Source organism: Polypterus senegalus, chromosome 9 (assembly GCF_016835505.1).
Source record: "Polypterus senegalus isolate Bchr_013 chromosome 9, ASM1683550v1, whole genome shotgun sequence".
In the NCBI taxonomy this organism is placed as follows: domain Eukaryota; kingdom Metazoa; phylum Chordata; class Cladistia; order Polypteriformes; family Polypteridae; genus Polypterus; species Polypterus senegalus.
The window spans coordinates 127398176-127416209 of NC_053162.1; the positions used below are offsets into that span (position 1 = coordinate 127398176).

General features: G+C 37.2%; 1 protein-coding gene across 1 annotated transcript in view; it reads right to left on the reverse strand.

Annotated features, from left to right (window-relative positions):
* The window catches only part of prmt7 (protein arginine methyltransferase 7), a 35992-nt gene that overhangs the window by 11369 nt on the left and 6589 nt on the right, over window positions 1–18034 (reverse strand). The window contains exons 4-10 of the mRNA XM_039763810.1: window positions 14836–14944; window positions 11005–11117; window positions 7383–7612; window positions 6964–7144; window positions 6736–6863; window positions 6519–6657; window positions 1562–1645 (exon numbers count right to left, since the gene is read on the reverse strand). Coding sequence (XP_039619744.1) covers window positions 1562–1645; window positions 6519–6657; window positions 6736–6863; window positions 6964–7144; window positions 7383–7612; window positions 11005–11117; window positions 14836–14944 — 984 coding nt within the window. The remainder of the gene's footprint in view (window positions 1–1561; window positions 1646–6518; window positions 6658–6735; window positions 6864–6963; window positions 7145–7382; window positions 7613–11004; window positions 11118–14835; window positions 14945–18034) is intronic.

The following is an 18034-nucleotide window of genomic DNA, read 5'->3' on the forward strand; positions in this document are numbered from 1 at the left end:
TAACTCTTCTTGTCTTTTACTACACCTAATTGCCTGAGGTTATAAATGTAGAAGTGAAGTTATATGGTACAGTACTTTATAAACAGTGGCAAGACTGAGATTTGAGGCATTCTGACAAAGGCTACATATTAATAATAAAAAATGAGAAAGTAGAGTAAAATATTACTCTACCAAGACAAAACACCAACTTACAGTTGCAACTAAGAACTCTTGTTCTAGGTATTATTCAGGAGCAGATGCCCTAACTCTCCTTAGCCTTTTTCACAAGAGACACCGCATTCACAGAATCATGCCCAGTACAGTAATCCCTCCTCGATCGCGGGGGTTGCATTCCAGAACCCCCACGATTGGTGAAAATCCGCGAAGTAGAAACCATATGTTTGTATGGTTATTTTTATATATTTTAAGCACTTAAAAACTCTCCCACACTGTTTATAAATATTTTCCGCACAGTTATACAGTAAACCCTCGTTTATAGCGGTTGATCCGCTCCAGACAGATAAATGAATTTCCAAGAAGTAGGATTCTTTATTTATAAATCTAATATTTTCGCAGTTAGGGCATTGAAAACCTGCTTACGACCTTCTAAATACGTTTTTTAACATTATTAGAGCCCTCTAGACATGAAATAATACCCTTTAGTCAAACGTTTAAACTGTGCTCCATGACAAGACAGAGATGACAGTTCTTTCTCACAATTAAAAGAATGCAAACATATCTTCCTCTTCAAGGTGCGCATCAGGAGCGGAGAATGTCAGAGAGAGAGAGTATAGTAAACAATCAAAAATCAATAGGGCTGTTGCGCTTTTAAGTATGCAAGCACCGCGATAAAGCGGCACAATGAAGGACTCAATGTGAAGGTAGCCTTTCAGCATTTTTTTTTTTACAGGCGCGTCCGTATCTTCTAAGCAAACAGCCACTGTGCAAACAGCCCCTCTGTCAGGAGCAGAAAATGGGGCCAATCATACGCCTCCCTGATGGTATTGCATGATGGATAAGTATTTGCCTGTATTTCTCAGAGAGAGTGAGAGACAGAGAAAACCAAACAATGAAAAATCAATACGGGCTGTTAGAGCTTTTAAGTGTGCTTAAAGCAGCGGTAAGCATATCGTATATCATTGAGGAGTTTTATTTAATATGTAACACGTGCTCTGATTGGGTAGCTTCTCAGCCATCCGCCAATAGCGTCCCTTGTATGAAATCAACTGGGCAAACAAACTGAGGAAGCATGTAACATAAATTGAAAGACCCATTGTCCGCAGAAATCCGCGAACCAGCGAAAAATCTGTGATATATATATTTAGATATGCTTACATTTAAAATCCGCGATGGAGTGAAACCGCGAAAGTCGAAGCGCGATATAGCGAGGAATCACTGCATATCTAAAGTAGCTCATCAAAGTCTTTTACACACATGCACAGTGTGTACTTCACACCAGTAGGTCACTTCTTGTCTATTATTATAGAGCTTTACTTTACGTTATTACTACAGGTCAGGTTCATAACCAGTTCTGTCACTAATAAAACCGACATTTGACATATATCGAAAGAATGTTAAGAACCTTCTTTGCACCAAGAATACGAGCAAAAATTGGCAGCAGACATCCATCGCTCACACTCAAGCACAAATCATCAGATGTCAGGACCTAAAAAATACAAAAAAAAAAAATTGTTTAAAAGTTACAAAAATGTTTTTACAGAATCAAATTTACTGCTGCACATACACTGAACAAAGAGATTCTTGCAAGCTTGTGACAATAATGTGACGGTGAAAGCAGACAATGAACACAACACCATATCTTAAATGCAACCTCAGATATTAAACCAGGGCCAGCTTACAAAATATCCTCCTCCAAAGAGCCAATCATGTAGCTACAATTCGATATATGTCATATGTGATCAGTATTGTGAGCAGCAGCACTTCAGACATGTCCAGGAGTCCATCGAACAACCCAAAATGCAATGTGCAATTTGTACTGTCATTGTAATGCTAAAACATCAAAGTGTCCTTTTTTCCCCCCGCACGAGGAAAATTGCTTACAACAAGTAGACTTGTTTAAGAGGTTCAGTTATTGTTTCACCGAGTATTACAATGGGTAAGGCAAATGATCAAAAGGTTCTTCGACAGCGGTAGGACTGTTATTGGCAGACATGGGATAAATTAGGGATAAGCTGACTGAGATGGGAGTAGATTCACACCTTGTGGCATGGATTGTGGACTATCTTACAGACAGACCTCAATATGTGCGTCTTGGGAACTGCAGGTCTGACATTGTGTGCAGCAATACAGGGCGCCGAGGACTGTACTTTCTCCGGTCCTGTTCAATCTATATACATCAGACTTCCAATATGACTCGGAGTCCTGCCACGTGCAAAAGTTCGCTGATGACACTGCTATTGTGGGCTGCATCAGGAGTGGGCAGGAGGAGGAGGAGTACAGAAAGTTAATCAAAGACTTTGTTAAATGGTGCGAATCAAACCACTTACACCTTAACACCGGCAAGACCAAGGAGCTGGTGGTGGATTTTAGGAGGCCTAGGCCCCTCATGGACCCTGTGATCATCAGAGGTGACTGTGTGCAGAGGGTGCAGACCTTTAAATATCTGGGAGTGCAGCTGGATGACAAATTGGACTGGACTGCCAATACTGATGCTATATGTAAGAAAGGTCAAAGCAGACTATACTTTCTGAGAAGGTTGGCATCCTTCAACATCTGCAGTAAGATGCTGCAGATGTTCTACCAGACGGTTGTGGCGACTGCCCTCTTCTACGCGGTGGTGTGCTGGGGTGGCAGCATAAAGATGAAAGACGCCTCACGCCTGGACAAACTTGTTAAGAAGGCAGGCTCCATTGTAGGATTAAAGTTGGACAGTTTAACATCTGTGGCAGAGCGACGGGCATTAAGCAAACTCCTGTCAATCATGAATAATCCACTGCATCCACTTAACAGTGTCATCTCCAGGCAGAGGAGTAGCTTCAGTGACAGACTTTTGTCACTGTCCTGCTCCACTGACAGACTGAGGAGATCGTTCCTCCCCCACACTATGCGACTCTTCAATTCCACCCGGGGGAGTAAATGTGAACATTAATTTTATTTAAATTTTTTTTAATTTTTATTACTATTTAATTTAATATTGTTTCTTTGTATCAGTATACTGCTGCTGGATTATGTGAATTTGCCCTTGGGATTAATAAAGTATCTATCTATCTATCATGGTGCAGTACCTAAGCACTGTTGCTGACCATGTGTACCCCTTTATGACTACAGTGTACCTTTTTTCAGATGTATCCTTCCAGCAGGATACTGTAATATATGTCACCAAGAAGAAACGTTATTTCTAATAGTGGCAAAGTAAACTATAGGCAAGTTTAGGAAAGCACGAACAATGCTGAACCAAAGAGAAATCTTAACTTAGTGTGGTGTACTTTAGGATATGAAATCCATCTGTCTTTAGTGTACCCCAGACTAGACTTGATACACTTGTGTACCTGTCGTACAGACATAACAGTCTGGGGAAATATAATCAGACACTCTTTAAAGCCACCAAACCACAGGGCAAAATTACATAATGGCTATATAATTCAGCTCATCTACAGTGCACAGACAGCACGATACTGCCACCCAGAAGCAAATTGATTTTACATTTTACTCATTTAAGCAGATAAAACACAACATTGGGATTCTACATTAAATCTCAGACTTCCTTTTTTCTAATGGTCAATAAAAGATACAGAATAAAAATTTCTTCTATAAACAAACCCATGGCAAGGAAATAACATTTCTTAGAAAAATGTCCATTGCTTTAGGCCACACGACTGTGTTGAATCCCTTCAGACGAAGTCTGAGTTAAGCACATTTATGTTAGGTTGAATGCCCAATCGGGACTGGGTGGTCTTTTGGCCTTGGAAGCCCTGCAGATTTTGTCTTTTTTTCCCCTCCAGCTTAACTGGAGTTTTTTTTTTTCTGTCCTCTCAGCCATCTGACATTATCACTGTACTCATCTGTAAAGACATACATTATGATATCATATGTAAGGTGGCTACTCATTTACAAATTATACATATATGTTTCATCAGTTTGTATAGATTTATTTGTCTTTGTTACTTTGTTTATTTTGATTCTTACATAATCTTACTTGTTTCTTTCTTTTCTTATAACTTTCTCTTTGACATCTTGTAAAACATTTTGAGCTACATTCTTTCTATGAAAATGTGCTATAAAAATAAAAGTTGTTGTCAGGGCACGACACTGTTCTGTTTGTCTTAAGCAGACAATCAACTGGAGTTAGAATTTGCAGCCTGTCTCCAAAAAAAATAACAAACAAAAAAAAACCTGCAAAAACAAAACACACAAAATGTATGGCATAATATCAAATCGTGACCCAAATAGGTATGACAATTAGGTTTTAAGAATTCCCTAAGTCACCGCTTCGAAAAGAAAGCAAGGCCAACTAAGCAGTAATGTATTTGTGGTTGTATCCTGTGTGTTTCCCAAACCAAATGAGACAGAAGAAATACAGCAGTAGTAATGACCATATGAATGTGTGGTCTTATCCTAGCAGAAAACAATGATACCTCCACATAACATATTACAATTTTTGGTCATTTGATGGTCTCCAGACATGTCAGGAAATACTGCTGCTCACAATACTGATCACTTAAGATGTATGAGATTCAGGAACTTAACTGTTAAAACCTAATATTTCCTAGCATTTTAACACAGTACTAAAGCTGCTGCTGCTTCTTCTGCTTCTCTTGTCCATTTTTGGGATTACCTAGGTCAAAATCCCACCGAGTATTTTTCCTCCCCTTTCCTCAGTCTTGTGCATCATTTGGGATGACCCCATTCTTTCTATCTTCAGACATCACCTCAAGTCACATCTTCGGCAGCTATTCCCTAAGCCTCATCCATTATTAGTAGTTCCCAAATAACAAACTATTTCTCCTCAGCACCTCACCATCTCTCATTGCACCTTATCAAATGCCTTCTCCAAATCTACAAATTGAAAACTTCCTTCCGTTCATTGGATGAATTTAATGCAGTTGACTAAGAACAAAGAAAACCAGATGTTTTCCTCTTCCCTGGCATGAAACCAAACTACATTCTGCTAGCTTTCACCTTTTTCAGATTCATTCTCTAGTGCTCACTCAACCACCTTCATTACCTGCTCCAAACACTTAATTGTATCCTCTCCTTGAGGAAGTACAATGAGCCTAATTGTTTTCCAATCTTCAAAAGTACCCTCCCCACACAATCATGTTGCACAGGTATATCAACCATTCCAATCCAGTACCTTCCATTACTTTCAGCAGGTCATACACCATTAACTGCTGTGCCCATTGCTTTACCTATTTTCACCTTTTTCAGCACTTTCACAATCTTTTCTTTTAAAACGTGCAGCTCAATCCTTTTATTTGCTCACAAACATTATTTTTTTGGTTCTCCTCATTTACCAGCTTCTTCCTATACTTCTTGATTACACTGCTTTTTCTCTTCAGAATTCTGCAAACAATTCACACCTTCAAGGTGCACTCCTTTGTTGCCATCTGACTCACAGTACTAAACACAATTCTCTTCCCTTCCTCATTCTGCAGCTCACTTGCCAACTTCCTTCCCATAGTTCTTGTGACCTTTTTTTAGACAACTGCCATCTCTACCTTAGCACTGCACAATTATTTTTCTGTGTGTGTTTGTGGTCTTTATGTCCAACTGAAGACTTTTTCTCTCATTTCAACCAGGCGTTCTTCATCACACCAGATACTTCTGAAACCTCATTTACTCAGACTACTAACATTTAAAAAAAAGTACTTCTCACACTCTCCTTTTTCATATCTCCAATTGAAACATCTCCTTAAACCAACTTTCTCAAGGGACCATTACATTTTTCATCATATCCCAATCAACCTTCCTCACAAATAGTTTATCATCATCCTTACACAAAAGATATTCAAATGTTATGGACTTGGTTTTTCTCCAAACTCCAGAATATTTTCAACCTCAACATTCTTGGTACTGAAACTAACGCCATCATGGAACCACTTATAAAAACAACTCCACTAGCTCAAACATACCCAATTCAAGTCTACACCAATTACAGTTACCTTTCCCTGAGGCACCAGAAATGTCACCTCCACCACTAACACCCAAATTCATCTTTCTCTTCTATCTCTTCTGCCAACCTGTGGGGCATATGGCAAGACTACATTCATCAGTCATTTACCAACAATCATCTTAATAACTAGGACATGCTCACTAACGTTCATCACCTCGGCCAATTTGTCTGCTCATTTTCTGACACAAGTACACTTTCTGTTTGATCATGCCCTTGCTTTGTAACTCTTATCTTTGTACATTATCATGCTGGTACTGGAGGAGAATTTAAGGCAGGAGTGGTCCATGTCTAATCCCAGGTCAAAAGAGTTACCCCAGGTTACTTAATAGGAATAAAAATATATTCTGGGCTTAAAAGGTATATCTAAAAGTCATATTACCTCTATAGTTGTTGTCTGGCTACTTACCGTTTGCAATGCACGGATGTAGCAGTCTGTCCGTTGGGCGTCATTGAGTTCTCCAAATCGTGGTCGTGTCCATACCATGTGTGCCTGGCAAGTGCAGACTGGTCTTGAATACTGAATTTCTTTAGCACTGCTGCAAGAGCTTTTACACAGATACACAGCACAAGTCAATGCTAGCCATATTGGCACAAAAGAATAATTCTAGGTGGTATATACTTACATTTCAGAATGAATATTGTACCAAACGCTGTAATCATCATGAAAAGCAGTTAACTCCAAAGTCTCCCCTTCTTTTACTGATTTTTCTAAGGGAAGGAAATATACGCACTGCATCCAGTGATCCCGCCACTGCAATATAGGCAATAAAAAATGTTACAATCTAGATTTAAATGTCATCAGAGATAAAGGTATTTGGTATACACAATATTCAAGTTATCAAGACACTCACTGGAACATTCTCTGGATCAGGGTGAGCCCATGCTGGTGCCATTGTGCAAGTTATGCTACCATCTGGGACCATATCGATATCCCACCAAGACAAGACAACCTGAGCAGAGCCAGACTGAATGGCAGGGAATTTGTGGGTGTGCTTTGCTGGACTGCTACTCACTGGACAACTGAAATCAATACTTCAAAGAGAAGAGAAACTTACTATTACTCGACTGGTAACAGTGACTCAGAATCTGGTTATCTTGTAAAAATATGAGGAGAATATAAAACCTATCAAATATATAAGTTAAAAACACAAATGAAGGAACATCATTCACATGTACAGTACATTATTACTTAGTGGTATAATATTTCTGTCTTGATAGTGCGTCACTGCCACAGCCGAACATCTGTGATCTTTCTAGCAAGAGTTAATACCTGAACATTGGTAGTATGGCACTGAGAGGCTGGAAGTCTTCAGTGGGCACCTGGCTAAGCTGGAGGTCACATACAGAAGGGGCTCCAGCACAAAGCTTCAATTTTGAAGATGAAACAATCTGAACTCCACCAACATTTATAGGGCTGATGCGATTCCAGCTACACAGACGCTCCGACTGGACTAGCTGGGCAAAGATGGTTGCTCTATGTGGCACCGCTTCACATCCCATCTGGAAAAGGAGAGTAAGAGAAATTTGGATTCAAAATAAAGGCTGCAGTTGCAATTTTACACATGTCCTTTATCACTAACCTAAAGGAATAACAAAATTCTGCACAATAAATGATGCCATTCTCACAAACTAAGTCAAAAAGACATGGTGGAAAACAGCCTCTTTACTAATTTAAGATACTTTAAATAACTACTCTGTGGAATATGGTCTTAATTAAATTATGTTTCTTTTCACTTCTTTTAAGTACACTAAGTAAACCTTGTTTTGCTGTTACTCTTTGTTATAATTCTGAACTACCCCACTAGAGCCTGAGAGGAAATCATGCCCGATGCTTCTGGGACTGGTTCCAGCACACATGACACCCTGAGCTGGACTAAACTGGTAAAAATACACATAAAAAATAATAAAATAAATATATACATGGATGGATGATTTGATGGATGGGAGGAATGCATGGTGTAAATATCATTAGAATTTCTACTTTGTCCCTCACATAAAAATTAAGAATTGAAATGAAAACACTCAGCACATCACAAGCTTTAAATCCAAAGGTAATAGGCATGGAACATTCATCTTTGTTCTGTGATGTAATGAAGTTCCTGCACAAATTTCTTTTCTTACACGACATTATTATGAGGTCCTACAGATATCTGAAAACTGTAATGCCTTTTCATTACATTACAAGTACAACTGTTGATGTATTTTCATTTTCTGCTTCTGTGCTACCAGCGTCTTCTTTAAATGAACATTCTTTCCAATTTTAGTGTGCAGAGGTTCATTGATTGTTTAAAGAATACATTATTGTACTTGCTATATTATTTTCATTTGATTGGTTCAGTGTGTTATTTTGCTCTATTCCTCTACACTGAAGTGTGAATATCAATCAGTTCTTGTAATTAGGCAAGTGCCATTATCTCCCCCAATGAAATTCAGCATTTTATTTCTTGCAAAGGAGAAAACTTCAGAAGTCAGATTTAATAAGGTCAGCAACTCACAAATGTATATGTAGTTGTCATTTGTTTTCCAACACTATCAGCAAGATGCAGGATTATAATCTGAAGCCACGCTACTTGCTCTTAAAACATTGCACTTCCCATCATTTGAGGGCAAGTAGATGATGCTCATGCAAAAAACTGCAGCACGCAGTGCAATCTTTGGAACCAGATTTCTTGGTCGAGAGTTGTCTCCCTGTAGGAGAAACCTGGGTGAAGATACTCTCCAGCCCTTGTCGGAACTGGACTGGAAGTCTATGAAGGATCAACAAAAGAGCTGCCTTAATGAGACTTAGAGCTGGAAAAGTGAAACTTTATTTCTCCTCCTTGTATTATTGTAAAATCTTTGGTATATGTAAACACTTAAATATTTAAAAAGGATGGTGGCTATGTTCCTCAAAAAATAATTGCCTAAAGACATCTTAGCCTAACCTTAGAAAATTCAAAGACACTGAGTGATTGACTATGACCTTTAGAGTACTTCTGGGGAATTCCTAGGAACTTTCAGTCCAACTGACATATACAATTCCTGAGTCTGCCCCTAAGGTCGTCTCCCTGTTAAGCAAGGTATGTATAGTATACTTCCCATTACAAGCACAATGGGCATCCTCATTATATGTGGAGACCACTTCAACAGGTTTCATTTAGTCTGGAAAAGCAACAATTCAGATGTCAGAAACTTTATGAAGAAACATAATTTTGTCTGGTTGTACTCATAATCTCATTAATTTGGTCACTACTTGCAGCTTCCGACCCTACATGGGGACAGGCATATAGATTGACCAGGAAGCCATCAGACAAAGCTTTCAGTTTATTTCCCACTTTTACCCTCCCAAACCCACAACATGTCTGTTATAGCATTCACAATACTGCTTCTGCTTTGCAGATTCATTGCTCTGTCTGACAGTCATGTTTACCCTTAATTTTGAACATGGTCCCAAGGTACCTACAATCTTCCATTGCACCCCAGGTACCTCCAAAAAGTAAACTTAAAAAGTATTTGATCTTAAACATGGAGATGGAGATTACAATTATGATTTAATCAAACTTGAAGCCAAACTGCTTCACTGCCTGTTGGAGCTAACCATCTGAAAAAGACATATTCACACATATAACAGATACAGACAGGGCTATAAACATGTACCCTGCCCATGAAAATTCCAAAAACAGAATAGTCAAGGTGCACCTTGGTGGAGTCAGGCCTGGTGGTGGTTTCAATGACAAATGAATGGAAGCTAGGGGACTCGAATAGTATCTATGTTCACTCAGAGTTCACAAGTTGAAGGGTGGGTTTTAAATGTTAGGCCAGTTGGGCGATAGGCCTAGGTGAAGCAAGCTCAAATGAACTGGACATTTGTAATGGGAAAGTGACTCTCAGAATGTGGAATGTAACTTATCTGTTATATTATACAATTTCTCAACTATCATATGTGTGATACCTTACATGAGACAGCACATTCTCCAAGTATAAATTCATACACATGCATAATCTGCTACCGCACATAAGACTACACAAAATAAACAACAACTGAAAAGCCATTGTTTACTTCTGCTATGTGGAAGAATAGAATGTTTTTTGTGAAGTTGACCATCCAGCTGATTAAAGCTAGGGCTCTTAATCTTACTTAAATTTAAAACAAAATACCTTTTTTGCACAGATTTATATTTGCATTTTGGTTGTATGCCATTTTGTGTTTGAAATTTAACAAAACTCTGTTTGTAATGTAATGGAGTGGGTTTGTAAGGCAAAAAACACTTGATAAAGATTAAGTCAACTAATCATGAATGTTGTGTAAGAGACATGCAAAAATGACGGTTTAATAAAATGAATCGATTGTTTCAACAGTAATACCAGTGTACAAGACATCATATCTCCTTTCTCTCAGTTTGACTTAGTATGTGGCAGTAATCTTACGTTTTGAATTAGTCATATCACACTTAACATAAGGTGTCTGGCTGTAATGCCAAATGCCAATGCTGAACAGAATTTAAGTCCTTATATAAGAAAAGATGACCTTGAGAAAGGAATATGCCTTGCACAGATTTCTTTTTTTTATTTTTTTAAATGATGGTTTCCTGTATCCAGTTTCAACCAGGGTAGTTAAGTTACTTTTAATAGAGTTTGTTAGCTGCAGCATTTGCATGAAGATATACTGCAAAAACCTGTGATTGTCTCTTCATGTACAGTATTAAAAAGGGGTTACCTTACTTGACCGTTTTATTAATGAAATTCCACCTCACAACAAATATTAACATTTATGCTATATGAAGTATACAGTACATTAGGCACTTTTGTCATGACATCTAAAACATTGGCATAAGACTTTTTGTTTAGATGCTGAGCTGGTTATTAAGCCAGAGTTTATATTTAATGTTCTCAGGTGTCAGGCCTCTATTTACCTCAACAAGATATTTATGTGCATGCTCATAGCTTGGCAAGGCCCCTTCTCCAATCAGTTCAGTGTCAAATAGTTCTGTTATCAGGATGTTTGCTTTGGACTGCATGTCACCCTCTGAAAACAGAAAAAGAAATGGAACAGTTACATTGGCACACAAAAAATTTCTGGTATTGGAAAAATAAAATTAAAAAAATAAATAGGTAAAAACAAGATTAGATAATTAAAAAAGAAATATTCACAACATCCACTTAAATTCAATACTCAACATTATTGCTTAAGGCTCAGAGCTCATGAATTATTTTAAATTTAACAATGATCTTGATGGTAATATTATTAAGTGACGGGCCTATAAACCAGAATACCCCAGAGAACACTTAATATAAACACATCTCAAGTGAGAATTCTGGTCATTACAAAAATCTCAAAGCATTAATCTCTAAGAGTGCTCGTTTGCCTCCTACACACATGCCATTAACACCAGCTTGTGGCGATATAATTATGATCATGTATTATATCCTATTTAAAACTAATTGCAAATGTACTTTGCAGATCACTCAGATCACATTTATAGGAGTTCAGAACCATGTCGGCCAAATTTAAAACAAGATTTTCACTTTGCATACAACAACAATACAAACATAAGTACACAGTGGCAACCAGAAGAAGGTGGAAGTAGGCACATATCTGGAAGCAAAGGATGACATTCATGACTGGAGGTGCACCAATATGAAAGAGTCTGCTTACAATTTCCTATTTCTCAAACATGAGAAGAAATCTGAAGAGACCTACGTGCGAACTTGAATTATGCTCAGGCATAGCAACATTGGATCTGTAGACTCTTTTTAAAACTAGTGGTAAATATACTCTTGTTAATTTATATCTAGATACAATCCAAATACACAATGCACATTAATGGCAGGTGTAAATAGAGGTAAAGATCTTTGGCGCACATTCCATTTGTAGGCCTGTTCTTGTTAGTGTTCAAAATTAAAATTACTCCTGCCTAACTCATAAAAATAGCACATTTGGATTCTATTGGTATGTTAAAAACTCAATCAAAATATATACTCAATGACTTTTGACACAAATTATTAATTAAAAATTTTAATTCATACAAATTATAAAATATTTAGGAGTATTCAAATCTTTAACTTGTGGGAAAATCAAAATGAAGTAACCAATACATTTATTGATGAAATCTGTTTTATAGCATATGTAGCAATAAACAGCAATTTACTACTTCTTGGTTTTAACATAACATTTTTAAACTCAATTAATCAAATAAATGATTTAGGAGACTGGCAACATAAGTCGGACAAATAGCTTGAAAGAAATCTGAACAAGGCATCAGTCTATCACAAGGCAAACACACACACACACACACACAAAGGGCCAGTTTATACTTCACACTCAATGCTTACACGCATGCATCATGGCTGCTGCATGTTCCAGTGTCGTTTTGGCATATTCTCTGAACACGTTGTCAGAAATTAAGGCCGGGGATGCTATGCGACGTGTCTGTTTGAGGATGCTGCTGCTGCTGCTGCTATGCAAGCAGTGTGCTCTCCATACTTGCAAACGTACTTTAAGTAAATCTGGAGTATTCCACCAAGTAGCATTGTGAGACATCATCATGGTGAGAAAACAATGTCCGGTTTCGCTGTATTGCGACTTGAGTGACAAAAATTCTAAAAATAAAAATTATTTGTATTCCGAAGCAAAAGATGGAAACAATGATATAGATGGAATGTGAGACTTGAAAAAAATATTGCATCATTACGATGAGGAATATTAAACGCATATATTTCCTATGCGAGAAATGGATGAAGAAAAGCATATTCGCATGTCAGCATTTAAGTTTCATAATTTGCTCCACCACATCAAACCATGCATCAAACATCAAAGCACACAGATTGATCCTGTTGGAGCTGCAGTGTAGTTTGCCGTCACATGTTCATAGTAAACAATGACACCCATATTTTTGCTGGTACTGCAAATTGTGGACATGTTGTGCATTAATTTCTGATGACGTGCTTAGAGGACACGCCAAAACAACTCTGGGAAAGAGTGGCACCTATGATGTATGTACGTAAGCGTTCTGAGTCCCTAATGCGACCCATTTTGAATCAAAATGCAAAAAAAACAAAAAAAAAAAACAACAACAACAAAAAACCTGAACTGACAGTGTGTGCATTGTAGAAATGCTACAACAGTTAATAAGATGGCTCAGAGGGCATCTTTGCTAAAGCTATTAAAATCAAATACCATAGTTGTGACTCCGATACTTCCAGCGACTACTAACATGGTTAAAACAATGTGTGGAGAGACAGTGACACAAATAGTGAAACGGGGAATTGATTTGATAGCCAATAGCCAAGACAGAATCTTTATTAAGGGACTGAAAGTATTGTTACTACATGTGTTACAGATACAATTTAGCACGGAGAAGAAGAAAAAAATGCTCACATATTGGTAACTGCATTCATTAGAATGCCATTCATCTGGGCATTCTTCATTTTGTGCATTAGACAGTACAGGAAATGTTTGATGTTATTCCTGAGTACATGGCAGGCAGAAAATTCAATTTGATCAGATGGTTGGATGTTGCACTAATGGAGCTCCCACTACAGCAGTTTACCTCCGTATGCTCAGAGACATTTCACCCTCTGCCATTTGGGCTTACTGCCCGATACATTGTGAGCTACTTACATCAAATAAACTGCTTTGTCTTTAATGATGTTTATGTGTGGGCAACTACTGTCATTAAATTACCTTCAACCAATTTCCGCTATACGTGTGATTGTCTGCAAAACTATGCAGAGACATTGATTTGGAGCATGACAGTTTACTCCTACACATGGAGCCAAGGAGGAGAATGTTGGACCAATGTATTGAACTGGGGGAATAAGCTCGGTGCTATATTTCCAAAAAATTAAATCGGCTTTACAGCTAACATGGTACTACTATGATGTCAACAGAAAAAAAAAAAAAAAATGGTCTTCTTCCCTATCTAACAGATACTTTTGGAATGCTGAACAAGATAAATGCTATCATATTGTTAAATTATCTGCAATAACTCTTAAATTTATAAAGTATTATACTTGTATACAGTATATACACTGTATTATGTATTTGGTTATTTCTCATTTATGTATGCTTAACAAAAACTAAGCAAACTTCTATATTTGTGGATACACATATCTTAATGTTTTTAGGAGTTAAATGACAACAAGTCATTTGGCAAAAGTTTAAGTATTACAAAAAAAAAAACAATGCATTTTATTTTGAAATCTCCTTCCATGCCTTGTTAATCATGACCAAAAAGGTTTTATTTTCTTGATGTCTCTTGGGGGGGGAAAAAAAAACCAAAAAAATATGAAAATTACTGTTTTACATTCTAATAATATATACAAAATATTGCTACTTTTCTTGTAAATGAAAATATGCTAAAAAATAAATTTTAGATGAAAGCAAATTTCAAATAGAAATAAATACTGTAAATTTAACAACACCACTATAAAATACTTTTCAATAAAGGACACATATGCTGTGTGGAATGTACAATTATGAAAATTATTTGCGGAGTTTTCAGATCTGTGAACAGCCATGATCTGCTCAAATTAGTTACTTTTGAGTGTTAAAGAACATTAATGTATCTAGGTATCTTTAGCGCATGAATTAAAAATAATCCAACTTCATTTTCATCACTATTGCATTTTACAATACTGTATATCTAATGATGAACAAAACCAACTAATGTTAGAATACCCCTAAGATGCATTTTTAAAAATAAAATCAACTATCTAACAAGAGCCTACCCTATTGTACTCACCTGGTCCTACAGTAACATTGGTTGAGTGTTTATTAATAATTTTGATCTTATCAGCAAAACCATTCTTCTGCACAATTTTTTCAGCAGCTTCAGCCATTGGTTTGAAAACCTGAATAAAGAAAGAACAAAGCATTCATGACAGACAGTTATCTATTTCGGATGGCAACATCTTCACTGATTAAACCATGCAGAATAACCTTTAAAACCCAGATTTAAACAGATTAATCAATCAATCAATTATCCTGAACATTCTTGCATCTTTGACAAGCATATTTAAATACTGAAAGTCAAAGATGGACAAAGTATATGAACCACTAGAAAACAGAGTAATATGTCTGGTCAGGAGGTCCAGTTAATAATTAGGAAAATGTGCAGCTAAACAGAACCTGGATATTTCATAAGACTATAAGAATAACCTTTCCTAGACAGATGAGACAAACATTTATCTTTATAGAAGGGTAAACAGGGATGCTTTGAGAGAATGAAAAACCATACCAACACCTAAACCTCATCACAACTGTGAAGCATCATGGCGTCAGTGTGTTCTTGTTATTAATTAACAATAATCAAGGGAACAACAAATTACAAGTTATATCAGGAAATTCTATAGAAGGCTATCAAGTCATTAGTCGGTTTTGAGTTCTAAATCAAAATTGGATTAAGCCCCAAAAACAGGAACAAATAAGAAATTCTATACTTTGCAACTGCTAAATCAAAATTCTGGTTTCATTCCAATGGATATGCAGCAGTACAATCTGAAGCAAGCCATTAATTCCAAGGCATCCCAGAAAAACAAATTTAATGATAGATTCTGTGAAAATAGATGACCTGAAATTCTTAATAGTGTTTTGCAGATGTGATCAGGAGCTACAAAAAAAATTTCATAATAGTTCATAATCAAATTCTTACTTGCATGTCTCCTCAAGGTACGTTATAGTAATAGAATACTAACAAGAGACAATGAAAGCAGCACTAGAGTAAATGCAACATCAGAGACAAAGAAAAGAAATACTGTTGTCAGTAACCTGGGGATAAAAGCTGGTACCATACTATAGGTCAGAATGAAGATGGGCAAAAGAAGGTACTGTGCAGGATGCCTGGTGCCTTTATTAGTAGTTCTAGTCTTTATACGATAGTGTCTGTTATACAGTATACAGTTTGTATGTCATGGACAGAAGGAAGTGGCTTGTCATTGATATTCTGAACTGACATTTCCATCCTCTGTGGCGTTTTACAGTCTTGAGCAGGTGCCATACCAAGATAGAACAGGGACTTTGCATTTATGGAAGTTGAGGAGTATAAGTAGATGGAGACATTCAGGATTTCCTCAAATGTCTGAGGAAGAAATACAATGATGAGTTTTCTTCTCTATATTGAAGACGTGATGCAGCAGCTTCAGATCATCAGTGTTGGTGACTCAAAGAAACTTAAAGCTGTTAACCTAATCCACAACATTTACATCTGGACTAATTTCTTACTGGTTGCTCATGTTTCAGTCTCCGCTTCTATGCTAGAAGTAGCAATAGCTAGCAGTGGTGTAAGTATTTGATGTGGGGGTAAGGTAACGGAGAGCAAGTGACATTTATCATAGTATGGCAGTGATCCAGAGTGTAAACCAGGGGCTAGTATGTCACTGGAGCTGCTTAGTCCTGAATGCTCTACATATAATTTGGGAAATAAATATAATTCCACCCCGTAGTACATTCTCTAAAAATAGTTGTTGCAATAAGATCTGAATGTTTAATATTTTGATCTGTAATCTTGTACCATTGCAAACTTTTGGAAGGTTTATAGCAAACACAATATACAGTACAAACTGAGACATGCCTTGTATATGGAAGAACATTTTACAACAGGGAAAGCGGAGAACTAAAAATTGCAACCAATTAAAACCCAAATAAAACTAACAAAAAAGAAAAACATTGGATAGTCAAATTAAAAACTACAGCAAACTGCAAATCTAATCTCAGCTTGCATATTATGTAAGTATCATACAACAGTAGCAAGACAACTAAACTAAACTTGGCTTCATAAGCGAGTTTTTACTTTGTTCACTCACAAATTTGTTTTTGAGCTTACTACCTGCCAGATGTTCATCTTCTCCTGCCTTCTGTTGCAGTTGCCCCACAGAAGTGCATATTTTTTTTTTGTTGCACTTGTCTGGCATGTCACATTTGGAATAAAGTAAGTACATAAATACATTTCATACCAGCTTCTTCCAGTGCTAGGATACCCATGTGAAACTATGAGTGGCAGTGCGGCACACCATAATTCAGTGACATTAGATTAAAGAGCAGCCCCCTACGAAAAGTAGTGTGGTGTGTTTCAGCCAGATTCAAATGGTAGGGGCTGCTGGATGTAGCAAGGCTGGGGTCCCTAACTGCAAATACACTTGAGTGAAGAATGGACCCCTGTGAAAATTTGTATGGCCAGTGGCATTCGATCACAGGGTTACTTGTGGGAAGTTTCAAGCGAGTAAGCAAAGAAGTTGAATCTGGAGGAGCACTGTTCAGTAAACTGGCATAGGAAAAACTTGCAGCAGACAGTATCTGGAAATGGTAATTGAACCTATAGTGCTTGAACTGTAAAAATACACAATGCTTCAAATTTATACTAAGCAGTACTTACAAATCAAGCACAGCATTGAGATGCAAATGCGTCACTCTTACCAGAGTCAAAACTCTGACTCGAGATCTTCATATTCCGTAATGCTAGTGACCAATTATATACAGTGCATCCGGAAAGTATTCACAGCGCATCACTTTTTCCACATTTTATGTTACAGCCTTATTCCAAAATGGATTAAATGCATTTTCCCCTCATAATTCTACACACAACACCCCATAATGGCAACATGAAAAAAAGTTTTTTGCAAATTTATTAAAAATAAAAAAATTGAGAAAGCACATGTACATAAGTATTCACAGCCTTTGCCATGAAGCTCAAAATTGAGCTCAGGTGCATCCTGTTTCACCTGATCATCCTTGAGATGTTTCTGCAGCTTAATTGGAGTCCACCTGTGGTAAATTCAGTTGATTGGACATGATTTGGAAAGGCACACACCTGTCTATATAAGGTCCCACAGTTGGCAGTTCATGTCAGAGCACAAACCAAGCATGAAGTCAAAGGAATTGTCAGTAGACCTCTAAGACAGGATTGTCTCAAGGCACAAATCTGGGGAAGGTTACAGAAAATTTTT